Here is a 22,604-nt window from a genome sequence, read left to right as displayed (position 1 = left end):
ACATAGTGAATAAGATGGTACCCATGGAAAAAAGTGATTGCGAAGAGCCTTTGACACCAGGTTTGGAGGCCCCTACAAACACAGGCAATATTTAGTCCAGTGACACCCATTTTCTCTCTGTCCTCTCATCTAGACTCTAAAATGGATGCTCCTCCATCCAGTGGAATCTTATGGAAAGTTTTCAAGGGTGGATGAAGTTAATTCCCAGATGATCTCCTCCAATCTTATGATCCTGACTGAATAGAATCTATGGTGCTCCTATGCATCAACAATTAACTATATTGCACATAGCAGATTAATGACTATTCTGCAAAGAATTACAGCTTTAGTTATTGCAACAACGCAGGGTTTTAACTTTCTCATGAAGAAACAATCACTTGAGCAAAGCAATGATGAATGGGGACCTCTCAATGATAAGGTGTAAGAAGGTTAACATGCTCACAAGTTATAAAACAGGGATGCTGAGTGGTGCAGTGTAATAGTATGCCTTTGCATGCAGAATTTGAGATTTTAAATAGACTCTACAAGAAGACAAAGTAAATTAAGAAGATGTTCTGAAAAACTGAAAAGTATTAACAGTTGGAAGAATTACCTCAAGCTCAGAGCATAGCTTAGGAGGACAGGTCAATGGATCTTTTTATTCATGTTTATTCCAAAGACATATTAAAATCAGTTTGAATCTAATGACTGTGGTAATGCTAGCATGGTAAAAGCTACCTGCAGACACTTAGCTAGCAAATTTAAGATTCAACACCTAGAAGTAAAAATTAGTCAAGTTCAAGCTCAAAGCAGGCAAATGTTTTGGCAGAGAAAGTCTCTGATCACAGAACAATCTCCCAGGATACGTTAAGTTCTTAACACACTCACTAACCCCATAGATGAGGGAGGGATTCTAGTTCCTCTGTAATCCTACAAAAAATCACTAGACAAAGCTCTCGAAGCACAAAGTGTGGTACACAGGAGATCAGAGTAGATTATAATGATCCTTTTCAAACACCAAAACTCATCAGCACTTACCTCATGTGATCGTATTTCTTGAAAAGTGCATTATATTCCACTGCCCTCTGCTGTAGCTCCACATCAATGCTGCTGCCATAAATGGAAACTACCTTCTTAATGCGACTGTGTGGGGCCAGGGGGGAAACAAAAAACCACACCACAGAATTAGCAGCAATAAGCAAGGGATTAGCATGTGTCATCCAGAAGACACTATCTGGGCTCTGCTCAACAGGTGTCCTGCATAAGTCATTTAAAACAGCAGTCACTGCTGTTTTCCTGGAGTACCTATGCAACATGCATTTTTGAACTGTCCCTTCATAACATCATCAGCAGGTGATTAATATACCACCACAAGGTACATCATAAGAAAGCTCAACTACCCACACTGAGAAGCCGTCAGGAAACAAGACTGTTTTTCTCTCCATCACCCAAAAGAGGAACTGGAAAGAACAGTCCACTGAAAGTAAGGACTTATCTTCCCCATAGAGGAGTTTTCAAGCAACAGCACCATGGATTAAGTCCCTACACAGTAGAGGGCATCCACAGAGAAAACAGTACGAATCAGTGGTAAGTCTTCCACCCTGCAAGCAAAGGAGGACTGTAAAGGCCAACAAATAACAAGACGACTCTTGTAAACCACGGAAGCAGAACATGTCCAAGGAATACGTCTACTGAACACAACTGATGCCAGCACATTTGCAACAAAGCCCTGTGCAGTACAACATCAATGAGAACTCACTTGACAGTGCAGGTGAACCTTGTAGAAAGCTTCATGATGGCAGTGAGAGCATAGCCTCGTGTAACAGATGCAGACATATTAGATATCAGGACGCTTTCTAAAATATCAAGAACTTCATCCTCTGTTACCTGAAAAGGTACAGAAAGGTTAGGCTGAGAGAGAGCAGCTTTGCAGCAAGCCTTCCAGGGCATACTGTAAAAACCTGTCTCTTGCTTAAAGGCCATGTCATACCTCCTCTGCAACTCTGTGAGCCTGTAGCCTGTGTTCAGAGTGTATGAGACAGATGCATCTAGGTGGAGATCTTATGATATTAGTTTTAAAATACAGTTCCTGTTCCACACATTGAAGAGCAGGTTTATCATCAAAATACACAGCTAAGACCCTAGCAGATACCCTGCAAACTAGGTTAGCACTGAAACCACACTGCTCTGCCAACTGTAGCTGCACCCCTCACAGTGAGGGTTTACGCAGCCCATGCCTGTAGCATGGGAAAGAGATTCCTGTCCAGGGTCCGTGACCATCATGGACACCAGTGCTAAGTAACTGTTGCAAGCATTCCCCTCACGCAGCCAGCATCAAACAGCTCCAGCCTCAGTGAGGTACACAGTTGTTCTTTCCCAAACTATACCTGTATTGGTTCCTCCTCTTCACACTGACCAGACACCAGAAGATCTCCATACTCTCCTATGCACCAAGAGGCCACTTGCACCAGGGGCTGCTGTTAGAAGAAAAAAATCAGATGCCTCAGATAAACGGATGCCTGCATGACAAATTAAACCATCGCTATTTCCCAGAGCAAGTCTAGCCCTCCTTCCAGCAAAGGAAGTTCTCCACAGCCAACAGCAATATTTGATTCGACCAAGAATTCCATAAGGGAATTAGAGAAAACAGAAAGAACATGAACTTGTAAGAGACATGCCTCCTCTGGAATCTGTCCCTTGGAGTGAGACAGTGTGATGTTGACTTACCCTGAGATGCTTAGTAAACATGCTTATTGCAGCACAACAAGGAAACTGAAGCTGGCTGGTCACGTTTGGTATTACCTGGGAGTAATCACCAAGGATGGCTTTGTAGAGTCTCTGCACAGTGTAGGCATGCATCTCCACACTATTAGTTATTAGCTGAATCAGATTGGGAACAGCATCATCACGAACATAACTTCCTGCCTGCAAGAACAATTGTGTATTCGAGAGACAAATAAAAGTTGTTAGGTTTCACTATCCGACTTCTCAGGAATGCCCAGCATCTGCTGATATCCTTCACAAAGCCACCTGATGTACATGGAAATAAAAATCAACCTCCTCACCCCCAAGCACTTTATGGTTGATTTTGAGCAGGCTCAGATGGGTAGAAGTACAGGACAGTACATTTTCCCAATGAACTCAACTATACCCAGAGAAATCCGTGCTATAGTTATCCTGAAATTGTCAAGAGGATAGAGTGTGGACATAAGAAGCCTGTGCTACAGAAGGAACAAAAAGCAACACAGAAAACTGCTCTGTTGAATGGAAGGCTTTAAGTCAAAGACACCCTGGGGGCAGAACGCAGCTTATTCAATCGCTTGCTCAAAGCCAGACTGTATGCCAAATAAGCACAGGACCTAGAAACTTGCCTGCATATAACTTTTTGGTTAAAGGATAGGAACATGGAGCTCAGAGGGAAAAGCCCACTTTAGGGCCAGGAAAGTACGTGGGGCAATACACAATCACATAGCTTTGGCACTGAAGGGAAGATGTATACTGTTCAAAACCTGTTCTGTTTAGGCACTCCTCTGGCACTGAGAGCAGAGCATGCAAAAAGAAGGAAATTAAGTGAGCCCAATTAGGTCAACTAAGTGAGAATCCACCTGATGCCATCTTTCTGTGTTAGTTCTCCTAAGTCTGCTAAACTGAAAAGGATGTTTATCTGTAAGAGTCTGCAGTAGGTAGTCTCATGAATACAGCTTTACAAATGGTTTCTCTAGCAGCCAACAGAAGGAAGTTACTTTATTGAAGGAAGTAATCTGAGAGCAATTCTCACAGCCAACCTTCTAACGGAAATCAATTCTCAGTTCAGAGGAATCTACTTTTCTCTGTTCCAGCATGGCAAAATAGCACACAAGCCAGACTAGCTTCTTGATGAACTTCTCAAATTTGAACACTCATACTGATAAAATAAATCTCTTCCCACTCCTTTGCCTCAAGGGAACACACTGCCTACCCAAGTTATCAAGATCTCTTCCCTCTTGTTTGCCAAAAACACTACTCCAGTTCCACCTCAGCTGTGATGTTTATAAAGAAATTAACGTAGGTAAAGAGTAATAATTAAACCCAAAGACAAGGAACTAGAAAGCTGTTGATACAGTTTCATTAAAAAAGCTTTGATAAACTCAACTTGGAATAATTCCAAGAAATTGTTTCACCCTCTTTCTCTTTGCAAGTCACTTAAGGCTGTGTTGACTCTCCCCTGAAAGCACTGTATATTGGAATCACAGACAGCACAAGAGCTGTCCTAACTTAGAAGCTGATGTGATTACTGCAGTAGAAAAACTCTGCTACACACTGTATTCTTCTGTCTTTCTGAAATCATACATTTCTTCTAAAAAAGCACTCAGTCATATTTACTGAGTTTACATATTTCTGACTGGCTGCCTTGGGTCACTACCATATAAGTACACTTCCTCTGTGTATTGTAGCATTTGTTATCTGCCAGCCTTTATAGCCATCTCCAACTTGATGATGAGTAACTTCCTACAGAATTAAAAAATGTTTATGTTGTCACACACAAGAGAGGCAAATCTCACTTACCGTTGTTAAGACTCTCATAATTGTGTCTATGTGCCAGCGTTTGGAAGGAGCATACCTGACAAAATTAAGAAAACAAGTTAGAGCAATAACTGCTAGCCTTCAACACCAGCAAGAAACCCATCATCATCATAACCTCCCCATTCCGTTACTTCTTGGCCCGCTGTTTCCTGAGGGGGCAACGCACCACCAATACACACACAAAAAAACCCCACAAAACGAAACACAACACACTTCACATTCTTTGACTTTTTTGTAGTAATGCCAATATCGGAAAGCTGAATGAATATACAAGTCTGTATAATATAGCACAGCCATACCTTACATATACAATACTTCAAAGTCAGGCTACTGATTACAATGGCTCAACACTAATGAGATCATCTCACTTGTACAACTAACGAGAAAGAACCTGTGTGTGTGGAGGGGGGACAGGGCCAGGATGCCAGCACAATACCTGTTCCAAAGCGCAGCAGAAATCAATATACTAGACTGGTTTAGTGATATGAGGACTATCCATGTGGGAGTGTGTCCTGTTCCTCAGAGTGGGTTAAAACTGACAAACCACACACAGATGAACAAATGGAGAAGAGATGATCAACATGTTCTCTCGGGGGACACACACACACGACACGACGACACACACGGACGGACGGGACACAGACATGGGACGGGTGAGGAGAAGGAGGAACAACTCACAAAATGTTCATAGTTCCAAGGATGTACAAAAAAGTAATAGCAAGTAAATTGACCCCATACTTTTCAGCTGCAAGAAATATTCCAGATGCACAGTCTGCCTTGAACTCTGGTTCACAGGAATCTAGGAAATACAGCAACTCCTTCATCATTCCACGGACATTGTTCCCATTAACAAGAGCAAAACTCAGTTCCATTGCACGCCTAGGGCAAGAGACAGAAAACCAATAAAGTATCTTCACCTAGTGAAGTTAAAAAAAAAAAATCCAACCCACCAAGTCCAGCTACTCAAATGCACTTACCTTTTAATTAAAAAGAGAGCAATATTTATTAATCCTATGAGAAGTCTTCCACATTAAAATGTACCAGTATTTTCCTGTTCATGGGCAGACAATAAATACCCAGCCCCCAAAAAAAACTGTGGGGGAGTGGGGTGTTCTAGAAACACCTATCCAGATGTCCTAACAAGTAGAAATATCTTTCAGCAACCAGAGTCCATCAGCGTTAAGGTCTGACTGTCCAAGTATTTGTAATTGCATGCTGGTCATTTCTGACACACAACTGTCATAAGTAATCCATGCTACAACATGCTTTCTCCAGCTTCAGGGATCCAGAAGAGACCTGTTTCGATCTCCACATATTGGAGATTTAAAATATTAACTGATAAGCTGTATTGTACCCTGTCAGATAGACTATGTAAGATTTTTAGAATCCAAAATTACCCTGGTGCTCTTTTCAGAACCCATTCCCCCTGCCCCACAAGCTGACACCACAATTAGACAGAGTACTGGCTCTTTGCTATTCCTTGTTGTATACATCAAGAGGTCAGAGGCTAGTCCTTAGCCCTTCTACTTGAAGCTTCTGCAGTTGATTCTAGCACAGCTCTCCCATTCTTCTGACATTTTTTGAATGAAGACTACTATCTTCAAATGTGATTGATTTCTGTACAACTTTGGCAATTAGTTATGTTAAAATGCATTAAAACAATGCATTAAGACAGCCTCACTGAACAACCCTGACTATTCTTTAAAACTGAGCATTTGCTGTAATCCATGGTGGAATCCTTGGTGGAAGCCAAACCTCCAAGTTGTGTCCTCTTCATACTATCAGGAACTTTATTCTCTGCCTGTCACTGAGATAGCCTACTAGAAGACAAGAAAGATCCTCATAGCACATCAAAAACTTCCTCCCCCATTTCAGTTATCTTTTGAAATCATCTGGATAGCTGCTGAGCCACTTCAGGTGCACAGTCATTTTGTACTGCTTGTTGTGCAACAGATTATGTCCAAAATTATGTCAAAAGGCCTAAAGTCTATTTTGTAATATATACTTTCTTCAAATAGATCAGACTTCAATGTGTGTTTAACTCCAGCAATTTTCATTAAAATCATAATGTCGAGATGCATGAGTTATGCTGTCATCCTTTCATATATTTACTGGCAGCAAACCCATGAGCAGTCCCACTGATTCTGTCTCGCTCCAGTGTCAAGCTTGCCAACCTACCACTACATGGACACAGTTATTTTTTCTGATTGCTTAGTATTTTCCCAATGTTCATGAAACATCAACAACTTCAAGCAGGCACATTACCCAATCCAATGGTACTGGGCACAAGCAATTTGTTCTCAAGAATCTGAAAACATCTAGACAGCACTGCTTCTCAACATCTCCCTAGTTATTACCGTAATAAGAAGGATTTCTACAGAATTGTGAACTGTAAATGTGTTATTTTGCTTTTTACCCAACTAATACCCAGGGACCTAGGAAATACAGAGGTGTTCAGAATTAGGGTGGAAATACATAACTAAATTGTTACCTTTTATCACCTAGATCTGTGGTTGGTTGAAGACCTATACCATTACTAGAATTGTTTTCATCCCCCCAACAAGTTCCCAACTCCTTACGCGTAAGCCTACTGGGTTACAAGTTTTCCATGTTTTTGTTTAACTTTTCAGTCACATTATAGCAGATATATCAATACTGCAGGTGCACAAAGGTACTCTGCAATCTTAATACCAGGCATTTATCTCAACACATACTGCTTACCTTCAATCACATTACATGGCTCATTTCTGTCACAAAGTTCCTAACCGTGTAATCATATTAAGCAGGCAGACAAAAAGGCATGAATTCAATGACGAAGCCATTCTGAATTATACTACATGGACCAAAGATACACTGCAATGGGTAAAAGATGATGAGAACAGTCCATGCTTCAGATAACCAAAACCAGGTATCCTGTCTTTCCCTCAAGTCCCAGCCCTTGAAACTTGCTACCTGGGGACTCTGACATTCAGTCAATATATTGCTTCAATGAAGACAGTGCATTGTCAGCAGCACGAGTGTCAGCATGGCAACATCATGCTCTGCTGATGGATCACTCAAAGGCTTCATCCTCCAACAGCACTCAGACGTGAAGCTCTGTCGTTTTAGCATACCTATGTTTTCCTAGCAGGCACCAGTAACATGCTTTTGTTGCCTTCTATCCAAAACCTAGATGGGGCTTTGCTATTCCACAACCTACCTAGCCTCATGCTGGCTCTGGCACCGAAAAGCAAAAGCAGCCTGACTTGCTCAGCATATAAGATACAAATTTGTGTTTTGGGATAGACTGCAATTGTAAAAATAGATTACCTGATACCCATTACATAGCAGTTAAAACTAAGTTTCAGAAGTGAGACAGATCCAATTTCTTTCCTATTCTGTACATATTAGACTGAGCAGCACTTAAAAATCTAGATCTGATTCAAAGATGGGCATAAATTTGAAGAATGCCTATCAGAACAAGTATCTATGACATATCTAAACAGTTTGACAACATGGAAAAAAGAAGTTGAGCAATTTTGAAATTATATTCATGATGTGACAAGAGCTCAATGAAATTTTGGCCTGTGGCAGACAAGATTCCACAAGAAGCAACAGGGATGCCACTGTCCCCATCACTGACGTGTCGTATGCTGCACTGAGCTCAGACCACCAGTTATAGAAAGAATAACGATGAGGAAGGGAGTTCTGAAAGAAAGAGCAAGCAATCGACAGGCTGATAGACTCAATTCAGAAAAGCAGTATTACATATAGGTTGGGAGATCAAACAATTCAAGAGTATCTATGAGTGTCTGACAGAAACAGGAGAAAGTTACTATCATGAGTAAAAGGAACATAACTGAAGTAATGAGAAGAAACAGAGGAAGAAGTTTAGACTGAGCATCAGAAAAAAGTCTTCCTGTAGTGAGAAGTAAGGTTGCAAGCTCTTCCATTGTCCAGAGAAGTGGCAACATACGGCTATTTAAATGACAAATGAGCACTAAGAACGCATAACAGGATGTGGTTGGTAAGCAAATTATTTGAACAGTCACGTAAGTCTGAATTCTACCACTGCCTAGCCAAATTTAATCTAAATACATTATTTGAATGGCTTAACACTGCTTCAAGACAACATGGCTCCGCCTGTTCATCTGGAAAAGAAAAGCAATACAGAGCATGTCAGAGTAGCTTTGATTAGGAACATACGTCAGGGAGGCTTTCCGTCTCGTGAGCACACAATCTGATCTCCATTGACTCCATTTTGGAAAAATTCAGGCAAACAGAAAAATCTTTTTTTCCAATCCAAGATGCCTAAAATGTAAAAGCAGCTTCCCAAAGAAGGTGGCTGCACATCTTCATTACCTTCTTTGAAGTATGCACCATACTATGCATTAATACTAGTCTCACTTACAGTTCCCCAAGACAGTTGTCATTTTCCCCTTATGCCCTGTTCACTTTCCATAAGCTGTCAACCTTGAGGGTCTATTTCACTGATATTTCAATTACCTTTTAATGGAGACATCCAGATCCTTCAGGCAGTCCACAATTGTGCTTCTATGCCGCTGTACTGCATTATGGTCTGTCTGCACAGTTTTCAACAATGACGTCAAAGCTACATACCTGGGATAAGGACATACGGTAATAGTTGACAGTAGGCATTTAATTTCTATGCACAGACACTCACACCCCCCAAAACTTAGTCTTATTTTGCAACAGAACAGGGTTTTATTGTACTCAGTAACGAATGGAAATCTTCCAGGGGACTGCCTGGCCTATCTTCAAAGATGAGTTACCATACTAAGCTGTAACATGCCTAACAATATCCTGCTGCCCAGACAAGCACCTGTCCCAGTTCCTGGGCTCATGTCAGTTGTCCAGTCTTCACAAAGATTTTGAAGAGACAAGGCAATTAAAGGTTAGACCTCCACAGATCATACACTCAAACTAGCATGAGTTGCAATTCCCAACACTGGAGTCTTCTACCTATACCATGATTTGCAATCAAAATGCCTAGACATGGGACTTAACTCTAGCAGTTGCAACAATTCCATGTACAGATTCATAGTGACCAAAGCACAACTTCCTTGTTGCCAACAGCACACAATCAGAAAAACCACAGTCTTTGCCTAATTTGCCAGATCTCCAATGCCAACTCTGATCTGAATGGCACCACAGACCAGCTGGGACAAGACAGGAGATTTACAGGTTATTGGAAAAAACACTTGACCAGATTAAGAAATTACATGTTAAGAACTAGATCACACACCCAGACTCATCAACTAAGAAGGGCAGGGACACCGTCAGGATTTTCACAGAGAAAAGAATGCACCAAGAAAGAAGAAAGCTAGATAGTCATACTAACCCCAACAACAGTACTTCCCAATATGGTCTCCTGGAAAGCTCTACTTCAGCATAATCTCTGTGTAATTGCTTCTCACACATTTTAAACTGGGTGTTGCCAAAACACACTTCATACAACTTACCTAATATTTTTGTCGTTGTTTAATAAGAAACGGCCTAGGATGTTAATGGCTAACACCTGCAGAAAGGAATTAGGGAATGTCAGTGATCAAAAAAGACTGCTAGTCATCTTCATTGTTTCAAGATGATTTTAAAGGCAACATGTCAAAGCTACCATTGTGGTTCTTGGCCAAAAGCATAACAAAGAACTCTAGAAGCTGAATAAGCAGAGGAAAAGCTAAGACAAACACAGCACAGGCTCTCTCCTACACTCAAGGGAACACAGTCTGCAGAAGTTTTGCTTTTTTATTTTTGTTATTTAAAAAAAAAACCCACCACTTTCCAAAGAGGCTACAGTCTTATCTAGAGCCAAGTGCGGAGCTATGTTTGCGTGAAACAACTTTGCTTCATGTCGTCTACACAAATTACTCTAATACAAGCCTAGGAAAAAAAAGAAAAGGCCATAGCAAAGGCAACTTACTCTCAGTCCACTCTCAGATTTTATGTCCATAATAGTCAGCACAGTTTCATAGAGAATGGCATTTCCCACATTTTTACTTGTTTCTGTATTAGTGGCAACCTGGACGAAAGAAACAAAATAAGAGACTCCAACGCATCCAAAACAGATCCCCCCTTGTGCCCTTCTGCAGAACAGGCAGTGAAACTAACCACTCCCTAGCAAACAAGCATCACACCTATGAACATGTGTCTCTTGCAGCAAAATTCAACCCAGCATAGCAACTAGCTGTATCCTCACCAGTGCTGCTGAATCCAAATTATTGAGAAACCAAAAGAGAAAGTTTAAAGCTGCTCATCAACCTTGCAAACCTCACCTGTGCAAGTATATCATTCATTGCTTCACTAGAATCATCATCATTTCGCCCTAAAATTCTTAGTAACCGCAGGATTCGTACCTATTTGACAAAATAAAACAAAGAAAAATCTCATTGGATGGCAGTATTTTACATGGTGGCCATGAAATGCCCAGTACACTTCCTGAGGAGTGGCAAAGAAGCAAAACAAGCTGCTGATTTCCCTTCCTAAGCAAAATGCTTATCCTTAATAAGACCTTTACCAACAAGAACAGGCTTATGCTGTGCTCATTTTCTTCCCAGTAGCCAGAACAGCTAAGAGTACCCCCACCACCCACTCGCCACAGCCTTGCAAGACCAACACATACTGCTGCTTCTCCTTTTCGTCACAACTTCACGTAATATGATAAGGCACTACAACTGCTATTTAAAGTAAGGCAGGTGTCTTTCTCTAAGGTAGATGAAGAGCATTTGCACAATCAGCTCTAACAAAGACACAAAATCTTAAAATCAACACAGCTGCCCTGAGGTAACCACCTCATCATATCTAAGTCTCAAAACACAGTACTAGAATTAGGGCTATCAATGATTGCTTGCACCAGTTCTTACCTGCAAAAAGGGGTCACTGATCCCAGACACATCATGCTCTGGTGAATATCCAGACATGATAAGGTTCTTCAGAATACGAACTAATTGGGGAACAAGCTGTGAAGAAGAGAGTTGTCCTATTAGGGTGTTGTTCCTTCCCCCCCGCCCCCCTAGCTTTGAAGTACAGGTCCAAGAACAGATCTTGTATTTGAAAGCAAGACAGTTTATGGATTCTTCCACAAAGTTCAACGTGCACATCTAGAGCTGACGTTATATGAACACCTACAGCTTACCTAGGGCACAACTCGAAACAGTTAAGCTGGGACCTGAGCACCATACTGTATCTTTAAAGTACTAAATCCACCAGAGCTTGGCAGTTGAGACCTGCGAGGAAATATCAACTTAAATTCCTCTCTTCATGAAAAGGGGATGTGCTGGCACTATTAAAATGGTATAATTCTAGGACTTTGCTTGGGGGCTTTAGATTAGCTCCTGACTCATTTTTAGCATACATCTTCATGGAAGCACCAGGCATAGCCAAGGGTTTTGATCTTTTCAAGTACTGTACTGCCATGATTAGAGTAAATTATTAAGAATTCCTTCAAGTTTGACACTCCATCCAATGTAGCTTCCAGAAAGAAAATCTTTGTGATCTGCTTCCCCTCCAAGAGTTTCCAAATAGGGCAGAGAATGGATTTCCTTCCAGCCTTCCCCCAGAGTTCTATTGTTAGACTCTCTTCCCTGCAAGTAGCTCCAGGGTCTATTCTCCTCCTCTTCATCCCAAACTTCTCAGCAAGAGCAGCAACACTAAACTGACCAAATTCTTTGCTTCACTGCTGTTAGAAGAGTTCTGCATAATAGCAGAGAAACTGATGGAAGCACTGCTACTATGCCAGATTTGGGAGCACAAAATCATATCAACTTACACTGTGCATATTTTAAAGTTTCTTTCCAACTGTGCAGGCTAAAAAACTTTCAAAAGCAGTTCAGATTCCTCAGATGTTGATGGCACCCGTCTCCCAGTAGACATCTACCCATAGGAATAAGTTATCTTTCAAGACTTGCACACAGCTCTGAAGAAACGCTACCTATTTGCAAAAGTTTGGTTCAGCTCCCTCCATCTTGGGCATCTCTAGGGATGCACTTCATCTGTCAGGGGCAACTCTGAGGAACCGTAATAGAATTTCTCTGTAGTATCCACATGTGCTGAGCAAGTAATCGGTTTAGGGCAGAACGTGGCAAATAAGCCAATCATTAAAGCAGACAAGCTATAACAAACTTACTATTTATCTCCAAAAACCTTCATACCAGCTATGAGTAACAAAATAGTCTCAGGGATGAAATGTAAAGCTCATTTCCAACACATCCTATGAAAAATCTTAAGGATGAAAGACAAACTGGACTAATTTTCGTTGAGCTGTAAGAGAAAAACCACTCCTGGTGAATGACGTAGAGATGTAGATCTCTACAAGTTTTATTCCTTCCATAGAAAGTTTCTTCTATCCCTCTCAGTGCTGCTATTATTAAAATAATCCAGACACTGGCTGGAGATGAGGTGACAAACCAGACAGAGGTGTTACGGTGGCTGCACTAAGTGCATTTTTCATTCCTGAAGCATGGCTAGCACCCAGACAGCATCATTCTTTCTCTCAACTCCATGCATGACAATTACAGTTTATCAAAATGTTCTCTACAAAACCCCCTTCCCAACGATTCGTCCTTAACAAATTTTCCCACCCCTGAGATGGGCTGCTTCTGCATTCATGTATGCCTATTATGAGTCAGGGACTGCATTCACACGAAATTTTTACCAGATCAGAGATTGCTTATAGTGAAGTTGCCACTTCTGACAACATCAAATCAAGATGGTGCTTCAGATTCAGGACAGATAGTAGCAGAAGATGCCAAAAGCACAATGTGACTTATAGAGCACAACAGCTGCATGTGGACATACTAAATGGGCAATGTTTTCTGGACTAAGGTCCTGTACGTTTGTGGTACAGTGCAAGAAGAAAACCAGCTGAGTTTCCCCATCATCTCTTTTTATTCCTACCTTCGCTCTTCAGGAATTACATACTCCTCTGAAAATGTCCATTTCACAAAACACACAAACAAAAGGAACCATGAATTTCCTATTATTTGCCTTAAAGAGGAAACCAAAGGATGCTGCAACATCTTCCCTCAAGACACAGTAACAGACAAGCGGAGTGACCTGCTGGAGCATTCCTGGAACCCTGATTAACATTTTCTTTGCCTTCTAACATGCAAGAGTTATCAGGACTGAGGACAAGACAAACAAAGGGAAACATTACAGCCATGGAGATCGGTTGAGGGCCACCCCCCAATCTTCTGTAGTCAAATTACACCCATGAAACCAATGCAGCTGTACTCAAGTAGCTCTTTGCAGTACAGTAAGCCCACTTACAGGCAAGCTAAGTAACTGTCTCTCCTGCTCCTTTTTGCAAATCACCCGAAGTTGCCCCATGATTCAGGCAAAACACAAAGCCCAGTTTGTGTTAAGAAGAAAGCCCAGGGCTACAGTTTGCATAGGCACAAAAAAATTTCCCTAAACTACTCCTCAAATGAGAGAGAGCTTGAGGAAAGCAGGCTTGCGTTTGGAGAAGGCCACAACTGAGATTCAGGGCTGCCATGGGTATAGGGGTTTAGTGACAAGACAAGACCAGCACACAAAAAGCGTTAGACAAGTACAATTGATCTAAGCATGTGGCATCAATCACAAATGTGGCATTAAGAGGCACTGCCTCACAAGAGACAAACATCTACAAATCCAATGCAAGCATGCACCATCTAGAAGAATTAACTCTTACCTTTTCATTCTAACACACAGCAGGATTCCAAACAGACAAAAGGGACAAAACAGACGAAGCAGGCATTAGGGACAGATCAATGTTATACCATTCACAGCACAAACAACTCCAAGAGATATCTAGAAAAGAATGTACCTAGTACCTAAATTTTGTGGACTCAGCTCTTCTCTCTTTTCCCACAACTATCACCTTAACTGAGCAATTAGTAGCAGGGATGGCTACCTTCAAGATGACCCTAGTCCCAGTTTCATTCCTGCTTTGACATATACAATCAGGGCAAGGGAAGTTGCATGCCAAAATGCTAAGATGCATCAAAGGATGCACTGTTTGAAATCCCTAATGATATAGACAAGCCAAGGAAGAACAGTAAACTGGGCATGCAAATAAGCACCTTTAAGACTTTTCAGAGGAGCAAACAGCCAGTTCTATTCTACCAGCTTTGTTCCCTTTCTCCTTCTTTGACCAAGAAGTCAGAATGGCACAATCAATGCAATTTTCAGATGCTCTTCTATTGGTAGTCTCTCATATGGCAATAATACTGCACAGCAAATTATAGCAAACAGCATAAGGACAGGGGCGGGGGGGCGGGGGGAGGAGAAGCAAACATTCCTAACTGGAGGAGGAAGAGTGACATTGACTCTCAAACCCTTAAGTTAAAATGGAAAACTATGTAATGTAGCATGCACCAGAGATGAGGTATCTACAGAATCAGAACTTCCATTGGTATTTTTGACCTGAGTTTATAAAATTGTGTGGCTGTGGTTAAGGCATGTTGGTATAAGCCTCAGTTTTTCATCTTTGCCTGTTTATGTTTAATACATTCATGATTCCAATGCCACCATGCAATTATCTACAAAGAGTGGAAAAAACCCTAAGTGAACGTCAAAGAGGACACTTTAAATCTAACGTTAGGATGAGTTTCATGCTGCACAGTCTTAAGACTGACTTTTTGTAACTTACCCACTTATTGAAAGGGATTAGGGCTAGATACAGACAAAATTCCCAAATTTAATGGTTTTTAAAAAAATTTTGATAACAAGCAGATAGTATCATTAAATTCTTCACCCAAATAGTTGTAAGGATTTTATTAAAAAGACGTGCACACTGCTTTCACTAGGGAGACTAAGGGGTCTCATCGGTAAAAAGAAACAAAACCAAAAAAACCCCAACCTACACAAACAAAACCATGAATATTAACTCTGCAATATTATCAGTTCACACTTACCTTTCTAAAGTGTGCAAGCATGTCTGGGCTTCTCTCACACATCTCTGTGAGGAGGACAACTGATGTGTGAAGAACACCTAAAGGTGAGGAGAAAAAAAAAGGTATCTACATTTAACGTAATTTCATTGGCTCCGGACATGTGACAAAGATCATAAGGAAACAAGAGGAAATAATAATTAAAAAATTATTATTGAATCCAATATATCTACTCCAAAATATATTTGCACTTGCAGCTGTGTCCAAGGGAAAGCAGATAGCAATGTGCTCAGGTCTTAAAGCTGCAACTAAAGGCCAAAGGAGGAGAGAAATTGGACTTTGTCTGCAGAACCTTGCATATAAATACACAGCGAGATAGTAACAGACATAGTTGGACTAGATTATCTTTAAGGTCCCTTCCACCCCAAACCATTCTATGATTCTATACAAACATAAGACTCTATAAGGACAATATGTATTAATTGCATTGTAGGTGTTGGGTTCCTCACGCTTCCTGATTGCCTCTTCTGATTTGGGTACCCTAGCCAACCTTATGTGACGTGAATTGGGCCTTCCCTAGAAGGTCTCAGAACTCAGTCTAGCAAAAGACTATAGCAGACTGCTTGGTCAAGCCAGAGTCTGCGCACTGGCAGCCAGCTGCTGTGTGTCCTGCCTTAACGAAACCCAGTCAACATGCCTCTGACAATAGTTAGAAAAGGCATGTCAGTGACAAACCATTTAGCTAGGTGTCAGTGCTAGGTAACTTGTCAGCGAGATATAACCTTGTAAAGTGTGAAACTTCAACAATGAGCATTATTTTACATCTGCATTCAGCTGTAACACAGCAATCCTTACTCAGATGCTAAATTTTTCAGTTATTCATTTTCTGTGGCTGTTAAGTCTGTACTGGAGAGCTCCTGACTCAGAAAGACAGTAGAAGCCTACATAGTAAGCAACCTTTTCTACAGAGATGATGACATTTATGTTCCACAAGCTATGCAGCTTTCTGACCTATCACAGGTTCTATCCAAAATCTGCTCTGAAGTACATAAATATCTATCTATAAAGCTTGTGTCACAGCTTTCTTAACACTGACACTGCTTACTTATCAATGAGATGTCCCAAGAGGCTGCTAAAAGGCCTTAATATATATTCTGCTTCAGAGAAAGCTCAACACAAAAAGCCCATGGCTAAGACTGCTGGAAAGGAGCTGCCGATTTTTAAGGATGAGGGAAGCAGAAAGGATGATCCAGTTCTTGAAATCAGGTGAACCTAGACTCAATTCTCTGCTTGGCCAAGGCTTGAAGAGGAGCGTTCCCATCTTTAAAGAGGGAACAGAGGGAACAGAGCAGCTCTCAGCTTTTTAGGGTTGCATAAGACAAAGACAGAGGATCTCACGCTACCAGGCTGGATCATGTAGGCATCACTTACGGACAAAGAGTCTTACAGACCATTGCCTATTCGAAGCAGTGCCTGTTCTAAATGTTCTGATCATCATGTTTTAAATCAGCACACGTGAACTACATTCCACATGTAAACCTTTGAGGTGAAGGACAGTCTGCAACACATGCAGGGGGAAAAAAAAAAAAACAACCAATAGCTTCTCAGGAAGCTACTGTGCCTGTTAGTACTGTTGGCACTTACAACTACCCTGTCCGGAGAAAGAACTTCTCCCTGTAATGGGTTTTCGGCACTGCAAACATCTACTGTAGAACTCCTAGTACACCCATCTGTTTTCTTAAGGCATATGCTCATTGCAGATGTACCACAGGACTAAGACTTTGGGAAGTGAGCACTAGGCTTGATACAAATCAGTCAAGGTGTTAATATTAGTATTTCTCTTTAAATCATTTTCTAGAAGCACTTGTGTAAGAAAATACATTAAAATACAATAGTCTTGCAAAAGACCATTAAAGTGAGAATCTGTTTTATGATGTAGTTCTGATGAAAAACAGCACTGAAGAAAGACTCTTTCCTGACAGTGATGTAGGTATCTCAGTCCTGGGAACGCCTGCTAAAATTATGTCAGAGAATCCTATAGTGCTATGCTAACAGACAACAAAAAAAACCCTAAAAAGTGCACTTTAGAGTCCTTTTAGGCAGTGTACTGGAAAAAATCACAAACTTTCCCACTCTACCCAATCTGAAGTGTATCAAAAAACAGTGAAAGAGTTCCTTTTGTCACCTATGCCATGTAAAAGTCCTGCTGACTAGCTGAGTCACACACATCCCTTCCTTCTGAATGACATTTGCTTTCACTGCATAGAAATGGGAAGAAACACATCATACAAATACACCTCAAAAGTTCCTTCCAAACAAAAGGCTTAGGTAGCAAGTGCACCATCCTGTAAAGAATGGCATAGCCTTGCTAAGTAGAGTCTCAGATATTACCATGGTTCTTCTCATTCAGCAAGTTTTTGGTGGCTGGCAGGAACATCTCCATGAGTTCAGGCACCTTTCTAATGACATGAACAGCACACAATGCTGCCTGTATAGGAGAAACAGCTCTGTTAGTACATACTGTAATGACAACAATATGTGTTTTAAGAACATCTAGCACAGTGGGAACTATCAAAAATTTCATGACATACAAAGGCCTGGAAAGTTTATGGTACATTTTTCCATCTGTCTACTACAAGTGATATTAAACAGCACCACAGAGAAGAGTTCAATAAAACTAGGGGCGGGGGGGGGAACTACAAAGTAACACTCCCACTAGCAGTGGTTCATTTTTACATTATCTACTTCAGAAGCAATACTAACTGTAAAGCAGCTCTGCCTTTAATAGGGCTACTTCAGTCTGTCTTCCTGTTGCTAGGGAGGGGATAATGCATTGGAAGCAAATAATGAAATTTATGTCAGATTTATGGCTCATTTTCTTTCCCTTGAATATCCTCTCCTTCCCCACAAAATAACTTCTTCCTGCAGGTGATGGGTCCTATGAAAAACAAAAAGTATACTGCAAAAAAATTGCCTACTTCTAGGGTGCAGAAGCAACAGGAGACATTATTCTTTGCAGCTGCTTAAGAATCAAGTGCACTGAGGACCTCTTCCCAGAATACAGCAATACCTCTTAGCATTGCTTTCTCTCCAATCTCTCTCTAGATCCAGCACTAGACAAGAAGTAACAATGCATCTCTTCCTAAATCTTACTGCTTCCCACCCTCCCCAAGACTCAACAATAAAATAAATTTAAAAGAACAAGGGTGATTACACTTTGCAGATGCTACAGCACACTTATATAGAAACGAGACAATTTATAATTGTTTGCCTTTTTCAGGCCCTTAACCTTTCTATCTCACATACTACTGTCATCATCATCAACAGAACAGATCAAGTAGGTTCAAATCTTCAGATATCAGCCTGCACTGTTAACGCTCAAAGTTTCTCAGGACTTATCCAAGGAGATATAGAAATAACACTGATGACTAGAAGTTTGGGGTTAATGTCTGCGAACAGGCAGGTGTTCACATTACCATCAATAACCTTAAGGTAGAGAGTATCAAAATAGAAACAACTGCCTCACCTGTTGGAGGCTTGTCTTTTAGAGGCTTACACACATTCCTGCTATAGATAGACAAGGAGTTTTGACCTCTGTCTTTCTTGCACACTGGGAAAATACTCAGCCAGTGTGATCCAAGCCATCTAGTATTCCAGATATTAGCAAGGTATCCAATCAATCTTGAGTTTTAATCCATAACAAAGTATTCAAGAGTTCCCTGAAGTACCTTCTTCCTAAGATAGGAGTTGGAAGTTTTGAGGAGCTTTTCCACCTCTCCTGCAAGGTCTCTGCACATTTCTGAGGAGCCCATGCAGCCAAGAGTGCAGAGTGCCAGCCCCTGCACATATTGCGTGCTGTGATTAAGGTCACTGTAAAGGAGAACAAAAAAAAAAGCCAATCAGCATGCACAGAGAGAACCTGAACACACAACAAGAGGCATCTGAATCTACAGTCATCTAACCAGCTGCACACATGGTCCAGAAGAACTCTCCAGATTCTCAGCTATTTGGGAGCATGACTTGGGAGCAACAGCAGCTTTGAGTGCATGCACCACAGGGTTTGCTACTACTTCTACTTAGAATCCTCAATTATAAAGATAAAATACTTGGTTAAAGCTATCAGGTGGGTATCTAGGGATTGAGCTGAGAAGAGGGAAGACCACACAGAGTTCCATTAAACTTCTAAAATAAAGACAAAACGTTGTATTTTGGAACTTGCATGCAGAAAAGAACCGAACGTGAAGTACAGTCCTGCAGTGACTCTGTCGGTTGTCCCAGTGTAAACATGTTCTAGGATAGGCTTTAGCTTCTGCATTTACAAACCAAACAGTATATAAAGATCTATGTAAAAATATCCTCCATCCTGAGTAAAACCCACAAGCCCCACCACTCACATACCTTGAAAATAATCCATACAGGAATTTTGTTTAGCAATCCTAACTATCCATATGCCTAAGGAAGTTGCGAAAAGCAGTCAATAAGAAGTTAAACCACCTAACAGTAGATGCTATTCATGAGGCCAGCTACCAATGTCACACTAAGTACAAGACAATATAGCTTCCACACAGCAATCCCAACAGCCTTTAAAACCGATTTCTACGCTACTTTTTCACCAGACTGTTTGGTACTCATGTCACCACAGCATCCAGGATTCAATGTTGAACAAAGTAAAAAAATATGGTTCCTGGTTTGAAAGGCGAGGGGAGCTGGGGATTGCATGATGGGAGAGCAGGGGAAAACGAGTGGTATGTCACCAAATGCGCATAATGTGCAGAAAAGCAAGAGACAGTAGTCTGGTCGTAACATCAAGCAGCTATGGCAACATGCAGATGAATGAACAGACAGCACATGCCACTAAATGGGTTGGTTTTTTGTTTCCTTCCTTTAACAAATTTTTGGCAGCTATGTAAAGCTCTGTGTATACCACATATGTGCTTCACAAGGGTGCTCGCTTTTTTTGTATCAAAAATCTAGGTCTTGCTATAAAATAATGAAAGACTGCCATAAATCAAATACCTTAATGTCTAGATAAAAGCAAGACGAAGTGATAGATACAGAAGCCAAAGGAGAAAGCAATAAACAACCCACTGAGGTGGTGAGAAGCTGTCCACCAGTTTTGCTCAGCTTCAGTCTGACCCATTTACAGTTCAAACTCACTACACCCTTACCACACAAATTCATTTTAGCATAAACAATCAAAAGCGGTGGTAACCTAGCAGCCTGGATCTAATGGAAGAGCCTCACAGGTATGACATTTCAATGAAAATTCTTTAGCCAAATGTCTCTTCTCTCCTGGACACTAGGTCCAAAGTTAGCAGATCCTCAGGCCCGCAGTTTTGTCAAGTTTCTTTCCAAGCACTTTGAGGCCACAGTCTAACTGAAGGTCAATACTTTACTTGCTAATATCTGGGAAGCTTATATTCTAGAAGTAAATAATAATAAAAACAGACACACCACACACAACCAAGCAGGCATTTGGATAATTCAGCTAGAACCCAGTTGTTCCACTCCTGCTCCCATCCATCTTGAAAAGGAGTGTTATTGGAAATGCACCAATCATCATCTACTAAACTATAATGTAAAACAGTCCCCATTTAACAGCATTTTGCCGAGAGAAAAAAGTGTAAAAATAAATAAATAATTTTTTAAAAAGGACATTATTTCTCATCCCCTCTTGTCTGATTTCAGCAAGATGCCAAGCAGACAGCATGTTCCAAGTTGCTGCCTTGCTTCCAAGGAAAACCATTCATCAGAACCGTTAGGCCAACCTTAAAAAGAAAGTGGGATACACAGCCTTGATCCTTGAAGTCAGACGACTCTTCAGAGCTCATCAGCAGAAGTCAAGTAAACAAACACAGAACAACATGACTGCAGCAATATATATGACTTTGTGACATATGATGGCCGGTCCAGCCTACAAAGCCCTAACAGTGTTATAAAATCATCCTGATTCGATCATATTTAAAAGGTGCATGGACCTTTATTGATGCTGCATTACTGCTCACCTGGCTCTTTCCTACTGCAACCTGGAAGGTAACTCATTTACAGAAATGGGAGAACGCTCTTTACAATAATTAGAGGTCTTCTGCATTGCAAATGAAATGTAGGCATTTCATCTTCCTGATTTTACTTATCTTAACATGACCTCCAGAAACACATACTACCATTCTGTAACAGTAGTTACACGAAGTGTTGTTTGCCAAATACAGCTCTTCAGAACCAATGTAATTTTATAATCTCCTTCCCTCTAAGGAAGCTAGACAGGATCATCCAATACAGTACAATACTAGAACAGTCTTGTACTGTCAATAGCACACAACAAATTGAAGATACCAGTTTTCTAACACAGGGGAAAAAAACTAAAGTACTCAGAATATCACTGTCAGAAGTGTACTTTCAGATCCTGAAACCTCAAAGCATGTGTTGATGGAGAGAGAGGTGGTACCCTTACTTCTTGATGCAATTGGTCATAAGAAGATGGACATCCTGTCTCTCATCCAGCAGCAACATGGCACCTAAATACCCAATGCGCTTGTCTGTGAATTTCTGAGAGGCAATGAGCTTGAGGCACTCCAACTGGAAAAAAAAAAAGGAAAAAAAGAAGAAAAAAAAAAAGACAGAATTAGCTTAAACTACTTCTTAGCTAGAGGAGAAACAGTTTGAATTTTGATGTTTACTCATTCGGGTCTCTCAGAGTGCATTTTTTAAAGTATATTTTATTCCCATTTTGGTGATGTGGAAAACAAAGAAAGGTTAAATGACCTGCCCAAAGCTCCCAGCAAGCCAGCAGGAAAATCACTAGCAGCTCCTGCATCTTGAAATAGCCAGACACTGTTGGCCTTCCACGACCTCAGATATACCAGATATGTGCATTTATGTCAGATCACAAAAGTCAAAGATAACATATTTATAGAGACAAGACATCCATCATTAAAAACAAAATAGTAAAGATCTGGAAATCTAGATCATGTGTCATGTTTGATATGCACTGGAAACTTCTGAACCATGCTTAAATGGGCCCATCTACCTACTAGAGAGGATCAATGCTCTGTAAGTTAAGTTATCAAAACCAGTTTTTGCATGTTATGATCTGTAACTAACTTGCTAGCTAGGTAAACCTTAGATATAGTCAGAGATAGTTAAGTTTTTGTGTTGTTCTGAAATCTCTATTTGAACACCTGAAGTTTGACTAAA

The 22,604-nt window shown here is 40.8% G+C and overlaps 1 protein-coding gene and 1 non-coding gene across 3 annotated transcripts in view; both read right to left on the bottom strand.

Moving 5' to 3' along the window:
* AP1G1 (adaptor related protein complex 1 subunit gamma 1) overlaps window positions 1-22,604 on the bottom strand; it is a 55,578-nt gene that overhangs the window by 11,971 nt on the left and 21,003 nt on the right. For both annotated transcript variants that reach the window (XM_072872516.1, XM_072872517.1), the window contains exons 3-17: window positions 21,862-21,986; window positions 19,139-19,280; window positions 17,802-17,898; window positions 15,435-15,511; window positions 11,403-11,498; window positions 10,815-10,895; window positions 10,463-10,561; window positions 10,005-10,060; window positions 9,028-9,141; window positions 5,281-5,421; window positions 4,525-4,579; window positions 2,782-2,904; window positions 2,367-2,456; window positions 1,739-1,866; window positions 1,018-1,122 (exon numbers count right to left, since the gene is read on the bottom strand). In XM_072872516.1, coding sequence (XP_072728617.1) covers window positions 1,018-1,122; window positions 1,739-1,866; window positions 2,367-2,456; window positions 2,782-2,904; window positions 4,525-4,579; window positions 5,281-5,421; window positions 9,028-9,141; window positions 10,005-10,060; window positions 10,463-10,561; window positions 10,815-10,895; window positions 11,403-11,498; window positions 15,435-15,511; window positions 17,802-17,898; window positions 19,139-19,280; window positions 21,862-21,986 — 1,529 coding nt within the window. The remainder of the gene's footprint in view (window positions 1-1,017; window positions 1,123-1,738; window positions 1,867-2,366; window positions 2,457-2,781; window positions 2,905-4,524; window positions 4,580-5,280; window positions 5,422-9,027; window positions 9,142-10,004; window positions 10,061-10,462; window positions 10,562-10,814; window positions 10,896-11,402; window positions 11,499-15,434; window positions 15,512-17,801; window positions 17,899-19,138; window positions 19,281-21,861; window positions 21,987-22,604) is intronic.
* On the bottom strand, window positions 7,539-7,625 carry LOC140657175 (small nucleolar RNA SNORD71). Its single transcript, XR_012044233.1, has one exon. It is a non-coding gene; the product is annotated as a small nucleolar RNA SNORD71 (small nucleolar RNA).

Source organism: Ciconia boyciana, chromosome 9, assembly GCF_034638445.1.
Source record: "Ciconia boyciana chromosome 9, ASM3463844v1, whole genome shotgun sequence".
Classification (NCBI taxonomy): domain Eukaryota; kingdom Metazoa; phylum Chordata; class Aves; order Ciconiiformes; family Ciconiidae; genus Ciconia; species Ciconia boyciana.
Note: the sequence above shows the minus strand (reverse complement) of the source record. Positions and strands in the feature narration are given on the sequence as shown.